The sequence below is a fragment of the Miniopterus natalensis genome, chromosome 6 (assembly GCF_054644295.1).
Source record: "Miniopterus natalensis isolate mMinNat1 chromosome 6, mMinNat1.hap1, whole genome shotgun sequence".
Classification (NCBI taxonomy): Eukaryota; Metazoa; Chordata; class Mammalia; order Chiroptera; family Miniopteridae; genus Miniopterus; species Miniopterus natalensis.
Window position 1 is genome coordinate 80,764,608 of NC_142086.1, and position 23,149 is coordinate 80,787,756.

The following is a 23,149-nucleotide window of genomic DNA, read 5'->3' on the forward strand; positions in this document are numbered from 1 at the left end:
ATGTCTTCTGGAAGAATTTATGCTAACAGAAGTTTATATCACATGTATGAAATGTAAGGGCTAAAGTTCTTATGAATCATCATCAAACACGAGAGTTGAAAAATAAAATTCATGTAACATTCATATTTTTTAAAAAAGTATGTTTTTATTGATTTCAGAGAGATGAAGGGAGAGGGCGAGAGAGATAGAAGCATCAATGATGAGAGAGTCATTGATCAGCTGCCTCTTGCACGCCCCCTACTGGGGATGGAGCTCACAACCCAAGCATGTGCCCTGACTGGGAATCGAACCCTGACTTCCTGGTTGATGGGTCGATGCTCAACCACTGAGACACAATATATTTTAAGAATTAAAGTTCGGGAGAGAGCTAGTGTATATGAGCAGACGAGCTCTAAGTTGTTGGTCATATAAAATTTTTAGTATTTTAAAGGTTAAACTATCAGATAATGGATTCTGGAGGCTTTCTTTATTATGGGTGGTCAGATCTAGAAAGCTAAATAAACTCAATGAGAAGTCCATAGCTGTGTGCAGAAATGGATTATTGGAGCCCTCACTAAGAAAAATTAAACAAAAATTTCATTCTTTCAGATTTTACAAAATATGCTTACATTGCTAGGCCCTCCCCACCTCACCACAAGGCCTTTGTGGGGAGGTGCTCGTGCAGTGAGAACCCCAAAGGAAACCTCATTAAATTCCTGGTCAGTCTGCCTCCCTTTATGTGTCTTTCATTATATTTGTAACACTTCTAACTCAGAAAAAGATAGGAAACTTTAGCAGTGCTCTATGTTCATTTAAGAAATGCAAAGATAGCTCTGGCCGGGTAGCTCAGTTGTTTAGAGCATCGTCTGGATATGCCAAGGTTGTGCGTTTGATGCCCCGTCAGGACACATACAAGAATCAACCGATGAATGAAATATAAGTGGAACAACAAATCAATGTTGTTTCTCTCTTTCCCTCTCTTTCACTCTTTCTCTCCCTTCCTCTCTCTCTAAAAACAATTTTTAAAAATTAAAAAAAAGAAATTCAAAGATAACTTCATTTGCAGATTATAAATTTAACAAATTTTTGATCCTTTTGGTACTAACCTCTACAATACACAAATTTTATTCATAACTGCGTGTTCATGCTTTCAAAAAGTAAAAACTTTTGATGCATTTTGTGATTCCCAAAATTCACTTAGTAAGGCCACGCAATAAAACACTGAAGGTGTAAAGAAAGTTTAAAACAAACACCTGTGTCCTGTGGGAGGTGCAGAGAGCTTAGTAGATGGTAGAGTGCTATCTTCTCACATTTGTTGCTTAAGTGGATTTATAAATATCAGCTGACTGCAGAATAACCATTTCACTCTTCCCTGAGCCAGATGGCCACTGAGTAATCTGTGTATCAGCTGTTAGAGGACAATTTGTGCAGGGTTCCCAGACTCCCACACGCTGGTGTTTCAGAACCAGAGTTCAGGACCCAGATTCAGAAACTCAGTTTTAGCTCTTTCCCAGAGCTGATCAAAACTCTAGAGGAATGATTTACAGTGCCTGCTCTCAAAAAGTATTTATTTGACAAGTATATTAATATGTTCATTCCTGTTGAGAAATAGAACTATCAAATACTGGTGGTTCTGGACTTTAACTCTTAAAAAACCATATTAAGGTCAGGAATTAGTAACTAAAATTTCAGATTAAAGGGCAGTGAATGATCTTAAATTAAAATGTCATCAAGTTCTCACCCAGCCGGCGTGTCTCAGTGGTTGAGCATCGACCTAGGATCCTGGAGATCAAGGTTCGATTCCCCGTCAGGGCACATGCCCGGGTTGTGGGCTCGATCCCCATTAGGGGTATGCAGGAGGCGGCTGGTCAATGACTTTCTCATCATTGATGTTTCTCTCTCTGCCTCTCTCTGCCTCTCTTTGAGATCAATAAAGACATATTAAGAAAAAAAAAAAAGTCATCAAGCTCTCAAAACCTGATGCACCATCTCTACTCTAAGATGTGCCTGAGACACAACCCAGACCACATGAGACAGTGAGGAGAGACGCTCTGGGTTGTGACTCCCACCTCTCCCATTTTAGTGCTCTTCATCATTACATCGTGTATCTATTTTGATATCTGACATCTTTAGTAATAATTTCTTATTTCACACTAATAAAGTTTTAGGGATACTGTTTTTTGGCACCTTAATCTTGGGGAGAACCAGTTAGGGCATAGAATGACCAGCAGTCACGCCTTCCTTGGAGTATGTGATTCTTATTGGCATCAGTTTTGTACAATGACATTTCTTTTTGTTTTAAGAGTCTCTACTGGATTTGAGTTGACTTATATCATCTATTTAAAATCTATAGGTCATACCATTGGTAAAAGAATATTATTTGGCTGAGAGTGTCACTTGGAGAATATCAGTGGAATTTCGCAAAAAACTAAAATGGCATCTTTTATTATCTCCTGGGGACTACCTGGTGAAGCTCAACCGCTGATGGCCTTCGATGCTATTGGCCACCATTAAACATTTGAAGATGTGCTGAAGGACATTTCTTTGAAAATTCTGAGAATTTATTTAAGTGTAAGAAGTTGATTTATTTACTTCATCTCTATCAAATATCACCCCAAAATTTTAATTGTCCAGTTGTTTGGGTAACAGAATGCCCTGAAAATTTCCCTAAATTTACTAATGCATGTAACTTATATGTAAACAACTTTTTAAAGTCAGTTCTAAAACACTAATCGTCCTTCTTGTACTCAAACGATTAAAAAAACAGAAAACGGGAAAACTTCTGTGCCGTATATAATAAACATACAAGGTTTACTCAGATTACTTCATTGGCCATAAACATTTGCCCATGAACCCTTTCTCTGCTAAAAATAGCAAGTTGTTGTGCACTCTCTGGATGATATCTCTGAACCCGAAGGCTTGCAAATGGATATGAAGCTCTCTGCAGTGCCTGGCAGTACTGTGTTTGGTACGAGCACTTTCTCACAAAGCCTTGCATGAACTTGAGAACGACTGGGTGCGGGGAGAACATGTGGAGCCAGACCCGCCAGATGCAGATGCACCCGTGGCTTCCCTGCTCTCTAGTGCTGTGACCTTGAGCAAAAGCTACTTCACCCCTCGGCCCTCACATCTGCCAAATGAGGGTGCTAACACAGGGGAGCCACATTTTACTGAGATGTTCGGTTCTTAAGGGGAAAATATATTCATAGTCAAGTCACCCTTGAGTTCTCCAGGCCATCATTAATTCACCAATTTATCAGCAACCACTAGCTCTAAAGTTAAGCACATCTTTTCTTTTTTTTCCTTGCACTTCCATGTGGCTTCCCTTTCTCTGAAAGTAGGGTATCAATGTCTCATTAAGAGGAAGGGCCAGAATGTCCAGTTTGAGAGACTAGAAGGACATGTCTTGTCTGTACATCTGTCTTCCTCTCCCCTTTCTCTCCCCCACTCTTTAGACCTGCTATAGCTAAATGATAGTGAGAAAGATGAGTATTTATTCAACTCCTCACTCCTAACTCTTTGGGTTACTTTCTAGTCATATAAATATTTGTCCATAATAAATATTGGGTGGTATCATTTTGTTACTGCTGGCCCTGTGTATCTATCTTTCTTATAGTTGCTAATGTAATTGTCTATTAGTAATGATCAAAACCATATGGCTATTAATTTTTATTTTTGAAAATTTATGAAATAATTTATATCCAGTTTTTATAACTTGCTTGTGTGCATGGTGGTCTCTGTAATGTATTTTAAAGTAAAATAAAAAACTTCTATAACATGTCAGTTTTTGCTAAATATGTTTTTAATGAAAAGTGTTCATTTAAATACTTTCATAGTAAATTTTAAAATTGTGGTAGTGTAAATAAGTATTTATTTTTAGTCAAACCAGATTATTTAGATAAGTGGTAAACAATATAACGATTTTTATCTTTACAGTTGGGGAGGGGAAGAAACAAAGGTTTCATTTGACTTGACTGGGAGTTGTTAGCAACTATGGAAATAATCATCCCTTAACCTCATTTTATGAACTTCTGCCAGAGATTTTGGCGCACACCCATAACGATTAAAGATGTTTTGTAGCGAATGTTAAAACAATTGCTGACCTCAACCAGCGGACGTACATGACAATTTTATTTGTTTTCCTATTTAACTTGTTCTAGAAAACTGAAGGAAAAATAAAAATCAGCTCAAGAAAGCAGCCAACAGAGACTATCCCTAACATCTGTTAGTGAAATATTTATACAAGAATCCAACATTTTGTTTTCATAAGAAGAGTTGAGTGCAAGTTTTAAAAAATTAAAACTAAATGCCAAGACTAGAAAGGCTGAAACAAGGTAGAAATCTTATAATAAATAAATGTTTTTTTTAAAAGATTTAGAACTTTCTCTTTAATAAGTTCAATATAAGCAACCACACATTTTAATTATTTTTACTTAATTAAATCTTGAAGTAAATAGAATTAGAGGAAGAAAGGTAGCTGGGAGAAGGTGCTTAAAATCACAAAAATAAGTATTCAACTACCTATTTATTAGTTCATTAAAACTGATCCTCATTTTATTTATTTATTTACCTATTTTGCCTTTATAATTTTGCCAGTTCAACCAATCCCAACTTTTTTAGTGTCTGGGACACATTATTTTTTTTCTGTTCAAATATATACATACACACTTTAACAGCTGATAGTTCAACTGATGTTTCTTTCTTTTCAGATTTAACCCATTGAAATTCGTAATGGGTTAGGAGTGTGTATCCATTTTTTGGAGACACCCTGTATAAAAATCATGAGGGACTTAAGAAAATCTGAGGTTAAGAGCTGTTAATTTCCATAGAACTTTTAAAGTGATTTTTGAAAATTTTAAGAAATTTTTCTCAAGGGAAGCTTAAGTAAGTAGAAAAATTGAAAAGGAGGGATATGACTTACCCCAGTCCCAATCTTCCAGCCTCTAGGTGAACGAACATTTGCCTCAAATGAAAGAAGGTGCAGGCCCCCTGAAGAAAATAAACACTCTCAGTGGGCACTGTGGTGTTTGAACAGTTCAGAGATGATGGTGTGGCGGGAACAAAAATGATCTTTCCCTCTTGCGCCCAGATTTCTCCCTCAGCTGGTTTCTAGGGAATATGAGTCATTGTTTTGTCTGAAAGATGCTAAAGTAGTTTAAAAATGACAAGAAACACCAGTCCTAAGTGGCATGTCTCTGAGGGCACTAATGTATATGTTGCTGAAGGAGAGAGGAGTCTTTTTTGAAGTGTGCTTTGAAAGTCTCACAAACTAATGGATTGGAATTAGAATCACCGGCAAAAAAATACAATAAAAATGCATATGATTTAAATGCAGGTATAATACAATAAGAACGCACAAAGCCCCGTCTTCTGCAGCTCACTTAAGAGGGGTCTGGCTTGACCAGCTTAGTGTCTCCCCTTCCTCTGCTCTCTGAAGACCCCCACCCTACCCGTGGATGCTACAAAACAAAATTGGGGAAGGAGAGGGAAAGCTGCCAAAGAAAGGCATGGGGGGGGGGAGTTCAGAGGAACACGGGACATATTCTGGTATGTGACAGAAGTGTAGGGGAAGGGAAAAATGACCTTTAAAAAGATTGCTTAGACCCCCTTCATGGTTTTTAAAATCATAAGCAAAACAGTTATTCTGAAATTACTCTTCAGCGGCCCTGACGTGGCTCACGGCTTTGTACAAATCTATTTACAGCTGTTAATAAAAAGGATCAGTTCAGTGCTGCCCTCTTCACGCAGACATCAGGGTTGCCAAATTCCCTAATGGAGATGTTTACAAATTAGAAAGACACAACCTGACTAGTTGCCTGATGTTTGACAGGGGAGCTAGATAAATTTGAGGCCTGTAGATTTTTTTTTCTTTTAAAATATATCTTTATTGATTTCAGAGAGAGGAAGGGAGAGGGAGAGAGAGAGAGAAACATCAATGATGAGAGTGTCATGGATCGGCTGCCTTCTGCACGTCCCTGACTGGGGATCGAGCCCGCAACCCAGGCGTGTGCCCTGACCAGGAATTGAACCCGGATCGCCTGGATCCTAGGTCTACTCTCAACTGCTGAGCCACGCCCTGCCGGGCGAGGCCTGTAGATTTTTGACCTTCCCCCCCCATAATTAGATTTGCTGTTCAGGCTTCTAAGGGAGAGAAAAGAAAATTCAGAATAGCGTGCGTTCCTTAGAAATGATAGTCTAGCACAGTGAAAGGCTAATTTACATATAGGTAAATAAATCAAAGAAAAGGTGCTATGTTGTATGAAAGATTTTACTCTACTTCCCAGAAGTATAATAAATTATTTCATAGTTGAAAAGTTCTGATAGAAATTTCTATAGGAACTTTCAAAATCCTTAAATTCATGGTTCTTTGCTCTCCTTTAATCTATTTATTTACTTCTATTCCTGGTTCTTCAAACTGTTGGCAGTAGTGAAACAGCACCAGGTGTTAGACCAGAGGAGTCAGACCTGACCTTGGCTCAGCAACCTCGGTACTTGAGTTCTGGCTAAGAAAGAATTCAGAGCCAAGACTCAAACTATAAGAGAAAGTTTATTTAGAAAGTCACAGGGGTCAAAGAAGTGAGCAGTAGAAGAAATGGGCTCAAGAAACAAGTTACAAAGGCAAAACAAGCGCCCTTGGAGCTTAGGAGAGGGAAAGGTAAAGGTAACACACCTGGGGCGGGGTGGGGCAGGGCGGGGCAGGGAGGGGAGGATGCTCCCAGGAGGGAGAGCTGCACTGGGTCTTTGTCTTGAGGGTATTTATCTGGATATTTCAGGGGAGGATCCCAATAGGAAATTCATCAGCTTTCCAGGTGTGTCTTTTCAGGGTCCAGAGCCAGGGCAGGGTCCTAATGTCCACCATAGCATTGCTTGTCTGGTTTTGCTGCTTTTCTGGTCTTGGAGCTGAAACACAGCTGAGGCCTAGATGTTATTTATCCCTAGGGGTTAATGCTTAAGGGAGTGGTTGTGCATGGAAGTGGCTTTGGATATAGGCTGGCTTGAGTTCAAATCCCAACTTCACCACTTACTACTTGTATAACCATGGACAAGTTTCTTACCCTCTCTGTGCCTCTGTTTCCTCACCTGAAAAAAATGTGAATAAAAATGGTACCCTGCCACAGAGAATTGTTGTGAGAGCTAGTTAAGTTAACATTTGTAAAGACTAGGGATGTTGCCTAGCGTCTAAGTGCTTCATAAATGTTATCTATTGTTATTTTTCAAGGGTCCATTAAAATCCATGTTCTCCAACTGACTTCCTCCACTCTATTAAGGCTGGGGAGAAAGTATGATTTTTCTTAATGTTTGTATAAGCTATGAGTCATTTCCGTTTCCTTCATGGCCAAGGTTTCTAGATGTGGAAAGGCTGGAAATACCCTGCTTTTCTCTCTCTGGCTTTGGCTACCTATATCCCCTCCTAAGGCAAAGAGCCATTGGCTGCATGAAGGTGAGGAAGGGCAGATATTCCAAAACGTTGTCTTGGATCACACGCAGTTCTCAGTCTGTAGATGGGAACTGATTAGTAAATAGATGGAACGATGTTACATCATGGGCAAAACCTGAGTTTCTGGCATGAGTGACCACGTGGACTGTGGTGTCTTTCACTGTGATGGGATTTGTAGAAAGAAAACAAAGATTGGGGGTAAACATATGAGTTTATTTTTTCCTATGAGTTTGTGGTACTTACAGGGAATGGAGATATAGATATCCTGTAGAAAGAGGAGTTTATGGATTTAATCTCAGTAGAGAAATTAGAGCTGGAGGTACAGATTTAGAACTTTTGAGCAAGTAAATGGTAGTTGAGTCAATGAGAGTATAAGAGATTATATAGAAAGGAGTTAGTTGAGTCAGAAAAGCAGTTTCTGACTGCATGGATGGATGGATGGATGGGAAGAACCCACAAGAGAGAGAATGAAGACTAGGAGGGAAACATACAATCCAAGGAAGTCAACAGAGTCAGATGTCAGAGAGAGATCAAGTAAGATAAACACTAAAAACTGTCCATTGGATATGGCAACAGTGAGGTAGGTTTGTTCCTCGGTGCAAACAGGGTCTGTGGATCGAATGAAGACAGAAGGCAGATGATAGCATGAACAGAGAAACAGCATTTCTAGTAAATTGTAGAAATATATTCAAGAAATAACCTTAAGATTTTTATGATCAGCTTACTGTGGCCTTAGGTTACTTCATATATGATTTTAGGGGTGAAGAACAGCAGTTAGATCATTTGACCTAAATTGTTTACTCAAGCAAACCAGCGAGAATGCTTAGTTTTTTTATTTTGAAGTAATTAATTAATACCAGCCAGTATTGTATACTTACAACACCTTCCCCAAAGAATTGCTTGCCTTCAGGAACCCTTCATTAGTGTTGGTTTGATATGACCCCATTTACTGAATTCCTCTCCATGGCATACAATATGGATGGAGTGGTACTGTTTATCTGTTCAACAGATATTTACTGTGCCTTGCTTTATGCCCAGCACTGTTCTAGGTTTTCAGGCTATATCAGAGAATACACCAGGTAAAAATATTTCCCCTGTAATGTTTGTATTTCAGAGATACATACTTCCAGGAAGTGATTTAGATTATTTTTAAATGTGGTTATTAAACTGGACTGTAGGATGACATTCATAACACAAAGTGGTACGTATCAAAGATTGAATCAGAAAGATTGAGTTCCTGGTTCCGCTACTTGCTTCAGGTCTTAGTATGTCTATTCATAAGGTACATGAATGCCTAATAACTATGTTGTATATCTGATACTAATAGAATATTGTATGTCACTGTAATTGAAAAATAAATTTTAAAAAACTTAAAAGTAATGTCTAGCACACCAGGTCACTCTGAATATTGAACTTTATAGAATTTTTAAAGAGTATATATGTGCACTTTTTTTAAATGAAAAATTTGTATAAGATTATGGGAATGATGATGTCACCATCATCATCGTCACTGTATAACTTATCAGATCACATTAGCCACCATAATCACCATAATGACCCATTCCAGATGATGTAGGTATAGTCAGGGCTAAGTATGCAAAGCAGTTTATACCCTTGAATGAGGTGTTAAAAGTTATTAGTTTTTATTTGGGGGACAATATCCTGTGACCCTAGATCACATATTAGCTGAATTAAGGACATACACTCTTGTTTAACAGTCGGGCTTGTGAAAGTGTGTTGTTTCTGGTGGGGGCCCTAATAGATTTATAGGTTCTGCTTTAGGAAATGCTTAAAGGGTAAAACCACAATACAGAACATGGAAGAGACATATAATGGCTTGGCTCGGTTTTTCTTACTTTGATACTTTAAAACTTATGTGCTATGAATTATGTGAGACTGTCACCAAACTTGAGGCCAGTTTTCTTTACTATTGCACCCCATTCAAACATTTAAAAAAGACCTTTTGTACTCTTTTAATTATCCTATCTGTTTTCATCTTCCAGGTCATAAGGCCTATGGATCGTCTGCCCCAAAAGACCATCAAGTAATCACAGCAATCGAGTACCAAGGTAGAGTACTTTCCTGATTTTCACAGACTGTTTTGTTTAAATGACTCAAGACTATGACATACATGATGTTATCCTTCTGTTTGTCCACACCCCCTGCCTCACCTCACACTAAAATGCCATTTATACCTTGGGAACATTTTCTTTACCTCCTCAATGGAAATTTTGGATATGCGATGAAAGACCCGATAAACAAAAAAGGTCTCTTACTGCGTCAGTTATCTGCAACAAAACAAGTCTAATTTGTGAAACTGGGGAGATGGTGATCCTGCAAAGTTTCCAGCCAGCTAGACACGGTGAATGGAAATTAACACCACGAGCCTTATGATATTTAATGATATTTAATGTATTTAAGATGGCATTAATATAGCCTATTTGGGGGTGCCATTTTGTTATTTATTTTAGCTTCTTCAAAATATTTAGAAGGAATAGTTGGTGTTTAATGGGTATATTGTTTCAGTTTTGCAAGATGAAAAAGTTCTGGAGATTGGTTGCCCGACAGTGTGAATATACTTAACATTACTGAACTGTACAGTTAAAAATCGTTAACATTTTAAATTTAAATTATGTGTATTTTACCACAATTTAAAAAAAAATTAAGCCCAGCCGGGCGTGGCTCAGCGGTTGAGCATCCGCCTAGGATCCAGGCGATCAGGGTTCGATTCCCGGTCAGGGCACATGCCCCGGTTGCGGGCTGCAGCAGATCAATGACTCTCTCATCATTGATGTTTCTCTCTCTCTCTCTCCCTCTCCCTTCCCCTCTCTGAAATCAATAAAGATATATTAAAAAAAAAAAAATTAAGGTTCAAATATCCCAAAATTTATAAGGGCTTTTGTACATTTACCTCAAATATTAACTATCCACTACTTTCCTGAAGGCTCTTTTACCTAGAACACAATAATACTAGGCAAATAGAAGAGTGACTCTGTCTTAAATATGCTCGTTTAGGCAGAGATTGCAGGTATTTAGAAACAAGTCCTGAACATCTGATTCCTATTCTTCCAGAGTGTCTTAGGTCCCCGGAGTTGGAGAGAGAGAGATTTCAAGGAAAGATAGATTATAGAAGAGGACTGGGTGGGGAGGAATTAAGTGAATTAGTATTTCATCAGCGCTTACGATAGTACCTGGCACTTTGTGTTATATGTGCTTATTTGGTAAAAATATGCCATAATAAGAGGCAGCCTGTCATTCAAAAAGGGCATCGCTTAGCCCGGCCGGTGTGGCTCAGCGGTTGAGCATCAACCTATGATCCAGGAGGTCGAAGTTCGATTCCTGGTCAGGGCACATGCCCGGGTTTCAGGCTCGATCCCCAGTCAGGGGCGGCAGGAGGCGGCCAATCAATGGCTCATCATTAATGGTTCTCTCTCTCTTTCCCTCTCCCTTCCTCTCTGTGAAATCCATAAAGATATATTTTTAAAAAAGAGAGAGCATCACTTAATAAGTCACTTAAGTCCTAATATTTTACATGATTAAGCTAATAAAAATACTCATAATGGCTTAGGTGTTTGTTTTTAAATATATCTTTATTGATTTCAGAGAGAGGAAATGAGAGGGAGAGAGAGAGAAACATCAGCAGGCATAATGGCTTAGTTTTAAATGGGCAGAGGTGGGGATGGGGACTCAATGGTTGGGAGTATTTTGGGACTAGGGAATGCACTAATGGGAAGGGCGTTACAGGGCTGGAGGAGGTGCCAAGGACACTGGAAAGGCCAAAAGCGTGAGCAGTGAAAGGAAAATAGGTCAGGATGTTCATGAGGGATAAAGGGAGAAAAGTTCATGTCTCCTACTTTTTACTTTCCTGGAGGTTTTTGCTGTTGGATGCAACTGGATACCGTGGATATACATCCACCCTGCCCCTCAGCCCTGTGCCATATTTGAATTAGAATGCCAAAGTTATATTCTTTAGTCTTCCATTATTTTTTAAAAACTCACTGAGGTGAAATTCACATAACATAAAATCCACCCTGTTGAAGTGAACAATTTAGTGGCATTGGGTAACATTCACGATGTTGTGCAAACCAGCACCTCTATCCAGTTTCAAAACATTTCTATCGCTCCAGGCCAAAACCCTGTGCCATTTATATTACTTTTATTTAAGTATGTTTTTCACTCCTTACCTGAGGATATGTTTATTGATTTGAGGGAGAGACATCAGTTGCCTCCCGTATGCACTCCAGCTGGGCATTGAACCCGAAACCTAGGTATGTGCTCTGACCAGTAATTGAACCTGCAACCTTTTGGTGTACAGGACAATGCTCCAGCCAACTATGCCACTCAGCCAGGCCTTTACATTACATTTTAATGAGTGTTTTGTGTTTACTATGGAAAATCCTTCTACAGTTTATTGCAATCAAATGTTAGTCTTGCTCCCAAATAAATATTTTCTATCATTTTGTTTCACCTCTGCTCCTTTTAATTAAGAATTACATTTTGATTCCATTTTCTCTGTGCCCCAGTCATTCCAACTTGGCTCTCCATAAAGCAAAAATAAATTTCTACCTTCTTCCACATTTTAGTTATAGGATATTTTAGGCAGTAACTTAATTTTACTTGCAGTCAAAAATATTTTGTAATTTGTGTATATGTGTGTTCCATCCAATTCATTCAGCTTTTTGTCTCTGTCACTGTGACGTCAGTAAATCATGAATTAATTCCTCCTTTTCAGTACTGCTGTTCTGTATCACTTCCCATAGTGGTGCCAAAAGCAGAATAAGACTGAAAAAAGGGCAGCTCTGCCAGGCTTGTAAGTTATATGAACAGCCTTATGTAGAGTGTCCAACCCCAAGAGCTATAAATCGAGGTTTAATAGCATGCTTTTCTCCACAGAAGCAATATCAGGTAATTCTTAACAACTACTTAGGAGCATCAGTTCTGATCTACTCTATTTCCATAACACGTACCACCTCCTAACATACTGTATAATTTACTTTACGAAGTTTCTCGTGTGCCTGACCCCCTGCAAATTGTAAGCTCCGAAAGGACAGAGCCCTTTGTGTTGCTCACTGACATGACCCCAGAGCGCTGCCGGGCACACAGTAGGTGCTCAGTGTGCTTTAGACAAGCTGGGTAGACCATGCCTCCCCAGCTGACGTGCTCAGTGCCAGTGAGGCTGGAGTGGAGTCCCCTGCACTTAGGAAAATCACTGGTTGCATTTTCGAATATAATTTCTGCAGAGGATCCCCATAGAGCCGTGAGGACAGAAATTAGGAAGAACTCACCAAGAGGGGTGTGCGTGTGTCTAGTTAAAACAATTGAGTGTAAATTTATTCCTAGGACCGAGGAGTATGGGCTAAAAAATGAGTGTGGGTGTGTGTTTAATTGTTGGAAACTCAACAAAATACGGGAAGGAAACCTATCTAAAACTCAAGACTCCGGGAAGTCACCACCCATTCTCCTTAATCAACAGAATAGAACTGTGTTTCCTCAGACAAGTTCCTCAGCACGCATTTGTCTTTGCAGTAGAATTGTAAACATGCCTGTAAAATGATGTCTCTGTAACGTAAAACCTGCCTTTAAACCTTTAGGCATCTTTGGAAAAAAACAACTGTGTGTTTTTCTTGCCTTTCTTTTCCTCCTTTCTATTTTCCTTCCCTTTTATTCTATTTCTGTAATTCCAGCAATACATGTGGAGCTGAAAAGCATTAGAAATTACATATAACAAAAAGAAAATTCATAATTCTATCACAGAAGTCATCACTGGGTTAATATTTTCATACAGATTTATACAGGCTTTTTGCCCATACCTGTGTGTATTATAAGTATTACTCTCTAATCTACTGTGTCATGTAATATCCTGAATTGTTTTTTAAGATGTCATCAAATCTGCTTAATATCAAAATCTGAGGTGTGGAGAGAATTTTAACATAATGTATGTGGATTGAGGGAAGGAGTAGGAATCAGCAGTTTGTTAGAAGACAATACTGGGTTTGTGTTGATCTGTTTGTAGAGCGGGCAGTCCCAGAAGGGGCTGAGTGAGAATGCAGCCTGTTGCGGGGCGTCTGTGGGTGTCCACAGCGTGGCCTGGGCGGGAGCTGGTGCCCCTCCTAGGCACTCGGGGGGAGCGCGCTCTGCTGCTTCCAGGCTGGCGCTCATCACACTGGGCTGAAATTGCGTTCTCTTAATTGCCTCTTTTTCCAGACGATAAAATCCTTGAGGTCTGAGCCTGGAAAGAAAAAGATAATCAGTCATTGCTGCCATTTTAAAGTACTTACTGTGCATGTATTACTGTATTTGAAGACTCACAAGAATTTGAGATACTATCTCATTTTACAGACGGTAGCTGATGCTGAAGAACTACGGAAAGTAACAGAGTGTCTCACAGTTATTATGGGGAGGAGCTATAATGTTTTCAATTTACCTTTGGGTTAAGCCAATGTGGTACATGTTGAGGGAACTTATGAATGAATGAATGAATGAATGAATGAATGAATGAATGAATGAATGAATGGAATAAATAGAAATACAAAGGGATAACTGAAGGATGTTAAAAATTCATTGCTTAATTAAGTGAAATATAATTTCAGAGGGACAATTTGCTAATAAGTATTTTTGTTGTTGTTTCTAGAGGTGATTTTAACCTGTAAATACCCACGGAAGTCCGCAGCCTCCAGATTAGAGTGGAAGAAACTGGGGCAGAGTGTCTCCTTTGTCTACTATCAACAGTCTCTAAGAGGTAAGAAGCTGTGGACATGAGGAGAGAGCCAGAGAATGAACACCAAGGGCAGCTGGGATCCTTTAGTTTGCAAATGAGAGCAGGACATGGCTGGCTACTGAAAATGTGTTTTTGTAAGTGTGAGATGAAACCAACAGTGAGTGATGGAGCCCTAGGACACAGCCACAAAACCAGAGAACACAACACAGAAGTAGGTGACCTCCACTGAAGCCCCGGACCCTTGGGTGCTCAGCTCAGTCCTCAAGGGTGTAAAATACAATTGTTCTTACTGGCCCAGTAGATTAAACTCTTGAGAGAAAGGCAGACGAGAGGCAGGGTCACTGCTCAGTTATAATAATTTCCCCATATTTCCGTATCTCCATCAGAAAGCTAGGCCATCACTGAGACACTTAGGGAGTTAAGACTTAGAGGAGGGTAAATACAACTACATTTATCCAATGCTTTCCTTTTTTATTTTTTGTTTTATATTTCTACTCCCTGTTCTTCCTACTGAAGATGTGATGAGCATTTGATTTAAAGTATTGATAGTAATGGATGAAAGAAATGCTTGGATGTCTGGGATTTGCTTCAAAATAACTCGGGGGTTAGGGTATAGATACCATAAGATGGCCATGCGTTAATTGCTGTTAGCTGGGTGATGGGTACACTGAGGTTCATTTTACTACACTCTCTAATTTTGTGTATGATTGAAATGGGCCATTACAATTTTTAAAGTTGGAAATATAATTTAACAAGTATAATAAACACGTTATTTTAAAATAGTGTGCATTACTTTGATTTTAAAGAATTACATAAGTAAACAAATGCTTAAAGTATTTCCAGAATATTTCATATATCCCTCTGGTTCTTACCTGTCAAGATAAGGCTACAGACTTTAGGGTGCTAATAGCACAGCTACCTCGACTTGAGTTTTCTACATTTGCCAATTCCGGCACCTAAACACGATACGAAACGCTATTTCAATTCCATACACGTTACTATAAAAACTAACCGAAAGAATGTTTTTAAGACGCCCTCACCTTTTCTTCTGTGGAGTGTCACGTGGGCCCCCGCACAGCAGGAAAAGTTACTTTCCAGCTCATGACACTAGGCTTTCGGTCCCTTTTGACGGCAGGAATCGTTTTATAAACATACTAGTAGCAAGGGCGTGAGGCAGGAGGGGGGGCTGAATTCTTTAAAATATAGGAATATGGCACCGAATGTTTTTTTGTGAACAATATGCCATTAAAGAAAAAAAAGTTTGAAGTAGCGGCGCCCGCATACAAGTTTTAAGTTCTTAGACTGAGTTTACCAACAGGAAAATACTTGGGTTACTGAATAAAGCGACTTGAGGTAGGTAGCATATAGAAATTACTCGCATTGTTACCAACATCGTCTTCTTTTTCTAAAAGGTGAATTTAAAGATCGCGCTCAGATGATGGATTTCAGTATCAGGATCAAAAATGTTACAAGAACCGATGCTGGGAAATACCGCTGTGAAGTTAGTACCCCATCTGAGAAAGGCCAAAGCCTAGAAGAGGACACCATCACTCTGGAAGTATTAGGTGATGTCCCTGTGTCTGTGCCATTACTCTGTCCCCACCCTCCTTCCCATCACCCAGCCCTGGGGGCAGCGAGGCACCTCGGGGCCCAGGCAGCTGAGTCACAGAGACCGCCAGCACCTCCTTTCCTGCAGAGTCTCCCCTCTTTCTCTCTTCACCTCGTTGGCTCATGAAATGTTACTGTGACTAATTCATTATCACAAAACCTCTCTTTGTTCAAGATTGAGGTCAGTCTTAATGGTCCTACACTGTACGTAGGAGCATTTCCCCCGAGAGTTTATTTTGCAATAGCTTTTAGCATATGTAGTGTTTCTCCTACCACATAAAATAGTATCCCGTGAGATGATACAAAAAAGCAGTAAAACAGAAAGGTAGGCCATGGGAAGTATTAGAAACTACCTGGTAAAGGAATTAAATTAGGATTTATTGTGCAGCTAGTATGTGTCAGGCCCTTTCAAATATGTAATTTTACTTCACCGTCACTAACAACCTGATTTTCACAGATGAGGAAACAAAGTTAAATGGTTTTCCCAAGGCCGCACAGCTAGTCAGTGTCTGGGCCAGGATTTGGAGCCTGGTGGGGTTAACCCTAAAGCCCTACAGCTAATTACTGTAAAAATCCCTGATGGATATTAACAAGTCATGATTACTGTTGGTACAGGAGTGAAAAATCACTACTATTTTTGTTTTAATAGTTCATCCTCTTTCTAAAATACTAGTGATGTACTTGTACAAAAGAAATTCAGAAAACCTTGCAGGAGAGTGAGCTGGTGTATTGGCCTTCCGTTGCTCGTAACAAATGATAGCAAACTTAGAGGCATAGGAGCCCCACCGATTTATTAGCTCACGGTTCTGCAGATCAGAAGGCCAGCGTGACCGGGCTGGCTGTCTGCTCAGGGTTTCACGAGGCTGAAATCTTCAGTCTCACAGAAGAATATCTAATCGTTCTTGTGCTTTGAATCTTTCATTTTCCCTTCTGTGATGAGCCAGAAAACACCACTTTTAAAGTGGTTTTTTAAAGGGGTCAGGGGTCATTGGTTAGGTCAGCCCCAATTGGAAGGACAGTGGATTTGGGACCTTAACTGCATCTCCCAAAACCCTCAGAGCGGTACCTAGATCAGTGTTTGATGGAATGAATGAGAGAAAGCCTACAGGTACCAGGGCTGGGGAACTTGGGGGACTCAGAATTCTGCCCACCACTTAGAATTCTGGATTTTCCTGGATTTTAGTTGCTTAGTAAAGTCTGGTTGACTTTACAAATCCCTGGGACCAGAATAACCTAACTCAAGTATTCACTAATTTGGCCAGTCCTAGGCAGAATACAATCCTACTGGGCCTGAAAAAATATACTCTGGTTGATTTCTTTTGAATATAGTTGGTAATAAAAACGTTAAAATCATTGGTGACGGGAAAAGTAGAGATTGTTTACCCAAAAAAGAGTAGTTGCTATATGAGCTAACACCATGGTTGCTGTTATAACAGAAAAGCACTCTCAGCGAGTGGCTTAAGGTGATAGAAGTTTCTCATGTAGGTCAAGTCTGAATGGCGGGGGCAGTTTGGTGGAGCAATGTTATTCTACTTCATGAGATTTTTAGAAACCCAACCTGATAGGTCTCATATCTTCAATACATGGCTTTCTGTGGTCACCATGGGTGTTGACACCTACTTGGCAGTGGGAGGGGGTGGGGGGTGAGTGAATGGAGAATCGTGCAGGAGGCTTTTATGGATCAGGCCTAGAGATGGCACAGAGCTTGTGCCTATGACCCCACCTGGCAGCAAGGAGGCTGGCAAATGTGAGCTAGCTATGTGCCCACGAAGATGGGCAGTAGGTCTTTGGAACAAGTAGCGAATCTCTATCATGGGTACCTGATAAATCTTCTTCTGGCTGTTAAAATCCTTGTTTAGCTTATAAGTAACCAATGCCATTTGACTTCATCCCTCAGTGGCCCCAGGAGTGCCATCCTGCGAAGTACCCAATTCTGCTCTGAGTGGAACCGTGGTGGAGCTGCGATGTAAAGACAAAGAAGGGATTCCAGCTCCTGAGTATGCGTGGTTTAAGGATGGCACCCGTTTGTCGGGGAATCCGAAGCTTGACACCCAGACCACCAACAGCTCGTACACAATGAACACTAAATCTGGAACTTTGGTGAGGGCATTGCAAGCCTTGGCCTAATAATAACTGTTCTGCATTTGGAGGGGAAAAAAATGATTGGAGCTAAAATTATGTAGGATAGAGGGCTGATATCATTGCTTATTAAGTGGAGAGAGGAGAGGGTGGCAGGAAAGATGGGGGTGCATCCACAGAGAAGTGAGGGAAAGGGCTGCGACGGGAGATGGGACTGCACACAGGTCTGCACAGAGACCTGAAACAGAGCACGTCTGACTCACGACGACGAATCAGGTAGTTCACTGCAGCTGCCTTCCTGGCCTGGAAAGGCAGTAAGTACGGGCCCCTATTTACAGTATCAGGGAGATGCACAAAACCCCTCTGGGGTGGGGTGCCCTTACCCCAGTGCCAGCCACGTAGGAATAGTGACTTTTCCCAACCTATGATAGCGTGACTGTGTCATTAAACTCTTCCATAACTGTATCATCAACCATTGGCTCAGTGACTGAAGAACCTATGACTTTAGATTTTGTCCAGATTTTCTGACTGATTGAAGAGCCTTTCTAGGAATACTGATGGAAACCTAACAGATAAGCTCTTTAAAGTTAATGACATTTAAAAATAAAAGTGTTTTTACATTTGTTTGTCTCTGACTTTTCAGGGTAGAGGTGGAAGTAAAAATAAAGATCATTAGGCTTGAAGTTTATTGTTTTCATTCAAAGAAATATAACATCAGTTTAAAAATATCTGATTTCCAATAATGCAGAATCACTACCACAACCATTATCAAAAAATCTTAAAGGCATGGTAATAATAACTTTGATGATTTATTTTATTTTTCCATCACCATTTTTCCCCTCTGTGTACTCTTTCAGCTCCATCCCCCCAATAATTTAGATGAATTTTATTTCAGTCTTTGAAATTTATGTTTATTGTTGAAAGCATTAGATGAATTTTAAAAGGAGGGTATAATGTTTCCTTTTATGCCTTCAGTCTACAAGTGCATGATACCAATTAAAAACTCGGCTCTCTGGTAAATAACAAAGCATATCAGTAGATGCAGCTACGCCTTGGGGAAGGCCCCGCTCCGGCCCCGAGGGCGTCACCAGCGCCAGTCAGCAGGTCCCAGTGACTTGACACGGAGAAATTGGGCAGAAAACCTGCCGTCACACTTTGCTATATTTACTTTTCAAATTTATTTTTTCTCAGAGCAGGTGATAAAAGCCCCAAGGCGAGTCTGAAATGATATAGATTCACTTTCCTCAGCTGCCCTTGAAATACCTTGTGATGTCAAGGGCAGAACTGGGTTATTTGCTGAGAAATGAGCAACCAAGATGCCAGTGTTCGGATGCCAGTGGCTTCCTTTTAATCATCAGTTATAATGTGCTGGAAGGTCATTGGTGTAGTCTAATGGTTTGTGCATACCTCGGCCTTGAGCTCATGGTGAATATTTTAAGTGTCCTGGCTTTGGAGAAGTGAGAGAGATGCTTCCATAGAGTTAAAATAAATGAGGAAAAACTTTAATCTCACTGTGTTGAAGTACCCAGAAAGGACAAGTAGGCAGGTAGTGGGTAAAGCAAAGCGAGAGAGGAAAGGTGTTAGTAAATAAGAACCTTGGCTATTTTTAGGAACATAATGTTGCATGAAGATCAGAGACCATGAGGAGGTGCTCCTTAGAGGTCCATGGCTCTCGTGGCCATCAGCAGCGATGGCTGCGGGACTGAGGGCGTGACAGGTGGGCACTGAAGGGACTATTTTGAGCCACTCTTACCCTGTGCTGGTCCTGGCGGGGTCCCCACCTAGTCAAGGCCCCACTCCCTCCCGGAAATTCCCCAAGGGGATAAAACTACAAATAGCAAGTATGAACCTATTATATCAAAGTCTTTCCTTTCAGTAGCTTTAGCAGGGAGTGGAAGGAGCAAGGGTTGGACTTTATGTTTTCAGAATTTTCAAAAATTCTACAGCTTGATAGGATTTATAATCCCATGAACTACATCAATTATGATTTCCCCAGGCTCCACATTTCTTCCTGGTGGTAACTCTGGCTCTTTAGAGGGCGTGTTAATATTTGCTGCTGCACTGGACTCACTTGCGACTTCAGAAAGGAGGCCTCACTTACAAATGGAATTTCCTAGGAGAATAGAAATACCTGGAATACTTAATACCACAGTGTACTATAAACTGTAAAAAATGCCCACTGCTTTCATAACTGCACATCTTTCACAGTATCACACACAAAAAGACGCTTCTCCATTAGTCTTTCTCTGTCAAATTAAGCAGGAGGCCTAGCTATTTACTCCTTGAAGGCACGGAAGATTTTTCAATTGATAGTAAAAATATAAAGTCTTAAGTCATTGAAAAGGAAAGACCAACTTACTGCAAAAATTCAAAGGACGTGGTTATTTTAGGAGTCTACTTGCAGACTTATTGCTTAAAAAATACATTTATTTTTTATTCTTCTACAAAATTCCAGCAATTTAACACTGTTTCAAAACTGGACACCGGAGAGTATTACTGCGAAGCCCGTAATTCTGTTGGATCTCGCAGGTGCCCTGGGAAACGAATGCAAGTAGGTAAGCATGAAACACCGAGAGGAGCAAATGGCTTGCACCTAGAAGGCGCAAGTGGCTGGGGGTGGAAGGAGCAAGGAGTGGGAAAGGGCTGAGTGCTTGGGAGGAAAAACTGGAGGGAGTATTTAAGACTAGCTTGACATATGTGTTGCAAGGAGCAAAGATATTGTTTTTAATCCGTCTCGCAAACAAGCCAAAAATACTTAGCTTTATTATACTTGACAGATTTTTCAAATAACTGTTTTGACACTGTGCTCATGGGAGCAATCTTCTTTCAGACAAAAGGTGAGTCTTGTAAATTACTCAGGGTCAAGGACTCAGTATGAGGGTTTGAATTCGGGCCCTGCCACACAGTAGCTACATACTCTTAGGCAAACTATTTAACCTCTGTGCCTCGGTCTCCCCCAAAATGGAAATATTAATATACCATCCTCACAGGGTTGTTATGAAGATAAAAATAATATTTGAAAGTGTTAGAGTAGCGCTGGCATATTGTGAGGGCTATGTAAGTGTTGCTGTTTACTTGTTATCAGGTTATTGTTGTTAATTTTGTCGATCTTCTGAAGTACTATGCTTAGACTTACTGCAAAATGGGCTCTCAGAAAAAGACGTTGAATATCATTATGGATCTAGGTTGCTATAAAAGGTAGCTGCCATACATTATGTTACACAAAATAAACTTAAAGTTCAATAAAATTAGTGCTCGATCTTTTCAGATTATAAGAGTTTCATATTAATTTTTCATTTTATTTTTAATAATTTGGTTTAATTCTTCCTGTGTGAAAGCCATGCATTTTTAAAGTGGTTGTGTAATAGAGAAGGTTGAGCTGAGATGGTACCCAAGGGGCTAAAGGTCACTGTGCACCCTGGAGCAGAAGTCTGAGGGTTCCCCTTGGTTCAGGAGCTTGTCCTCAGCTTTTTGAAGAAATTCATTTTCCCAGTGTACTTAAGGGTATAGAGATATGTGTGCAGTAATGTGCATTGTCTATATATGATTAAGCTCAGCATTGTTTTTTAAAGAAAATATAATCTTATTAGACTTCAGGATATCCTAAAGTATAATATATTCAATAGTCTAATTTCCACAGTAAGTTTGAATTTCTGGTGTTTTTTAAATTCAGGGATACATATCATTAGGAAAATTAATCAGAATCTGTTACAAAAATTAACACGATCCAGTGTTTTCCTAACTTCATTCATTCACATACTGGCCTCATGGTTTTTACTGTAACCTTGTTCCACTCGTATTATTACTACTTTTTTCCTTTAAATGGCCATGTTTAATTTTAATGCCTAATTTAGCCAATCTTAAGAAGTAATAATATGTGATGTTATGGTTTTGACATCCTAGTTACATTTTCCCAACATGCAGTAAATATATAACAAATAAAATTTGATAGTTTGTTTTGCTAGTAGTACCACTTTAATTTGAACATGATTTCCATATATCTGCTCTTTCTGTATAAGTTAGTTTAAAAATTAAAGTTGCCCACCATTGTGGCTCAGTGGTTGAGCATCGACCCAAGAACCAAAAGGTCACCAGTTCGATTCCCAATCAGGGCACATGCCCGGGTTGTAGGCTCAGTCCCTAGTAGGGGGTGTGCAAGATGCAGCCGATCAATGACTCTCATCATTGATGTTTCTCTCTCTCTCTCTCCCTCTCTCTGAAATCAGTAAAGATATATTTAAAATAAAATAAAATGAATTCATAAATCTGTCTATGGTATAGCTGCAAATGGGAGCTTTCTTGAACTTTTTCAGTTTAATGACTACATCTGTCCGTCTGTTTGACATGAATTCGTGGTTTATTTTGCATTCCAGATGATCTCAACGTCAGTGGCATCATAGCGGCTGTGGTAGTCGTTGCCTTAGTGGTTTCCATTTGTGGCCTTGGCGTGTGCTATGCTCAGAGGAAAGGCTACTTTTCAAGTAAGTGAATTTCACCCTTGGCTAGATAAATTCCTGTGGACAGAGAGTTTTCTTATGAGACACCATTTCTCTTAAGAAACTGTGGAGAATATTTTTCATTGCTTTTCAGTAGTAGAAAGTATCCAAGATGACATGCAGGTGAGTCATGAAGCGCCTTGGTAAACATAGGGAGCAAGGCAGAGCTGCCCCAGCCCGAGGTTCCCGGGACACCGCCGCATCCGCAGGAGGCTCTCTGGAGTGGCGGAGTGCAGCGATACCAAGAGGTAGTCCACGTCGATGGCTGTTAATAGGACATGTACATGTATTGAAGAGCCTTTTAAGTTAGGAATTGTTTATCTCAAGCGGTAAATTGATTTCTAGTTTTATGATGAGAAATTTCATTGAAATCTGTCAGCTGTTTTATAATAGAGAACAGTGGAATGTTGAATGTCAAATTTAGCACAACTGTATTTAGAAGAGATTGCCCAGTAAAAACTAGACACCTGTTATACTAGAGTTCCTTCCATGCAAGGTTTTTAGTTCTTCGTGTTTAGGAGTCTTATAATTCTAGCCCCCCATTTGGTGATTGGTTTGATGTAAATGTGTGGGATTTAAAAATAATCTGTTTTATTCTCTTAATTCATTTTCCTTCCTAAAGTAGAATTTTTAATGGAATAATACATAAATTTACAGCGTAAGCTAGTTTTAGATCCACTGTTTCACAGCGAACATTAATTTGGGAGTTTAGGTATAAAAAAATATTTTATACCAAAATAAAAAAATTGAAAAGGGGTTTCTAATAATACCTATAAGTGGATATTGTCATAAAATATTTCCATGAACATGGTTTCAAGGATATTCTTTAAA

At 39.7% G+C, this 23,149-nt stretch overlaps 1 protein-coding gene across 1 annotated transcript in view; it reads left to right on the top strand.

Moving 5' to 3' along the window:
- Positions 1 to 23,149, top strand: part of JAM2 (junctional adhesion molecule 2) — a 42,508-nt gene that overhangs the window by 15,234 nt on the left and 4,125 nt on the right. Inside the window, exons 2-7 of the mRNA XM_087818379.1 lie at positions 9,421 to 9,486; positions 14,049 to 14,156; positions 15,548 to 15,700; positions 17,641 to 17,843; positions 20,278 to 20,377; positions 22,196 to 22,303. Coding sequence (XP_087674505.1) covers positions 9,421 to 9,486; positions 14,049 to 14,156; positions 15,548 to 15,700; positions 17,641 to 17,843; positions 20,278 to 20,377; positions 22,196 to 22,303 — 738 coding nt within the window. The remainder of the gene's footprint in view (positions 1 to 9,420; positions 9,487 to 14,048; positions 14,157 to 15,547; positions 15,701 to 17,640; positions 17,844 to 20,277; positions 20,378 to 22,195; positions 22,304 to 23,149) is intronic.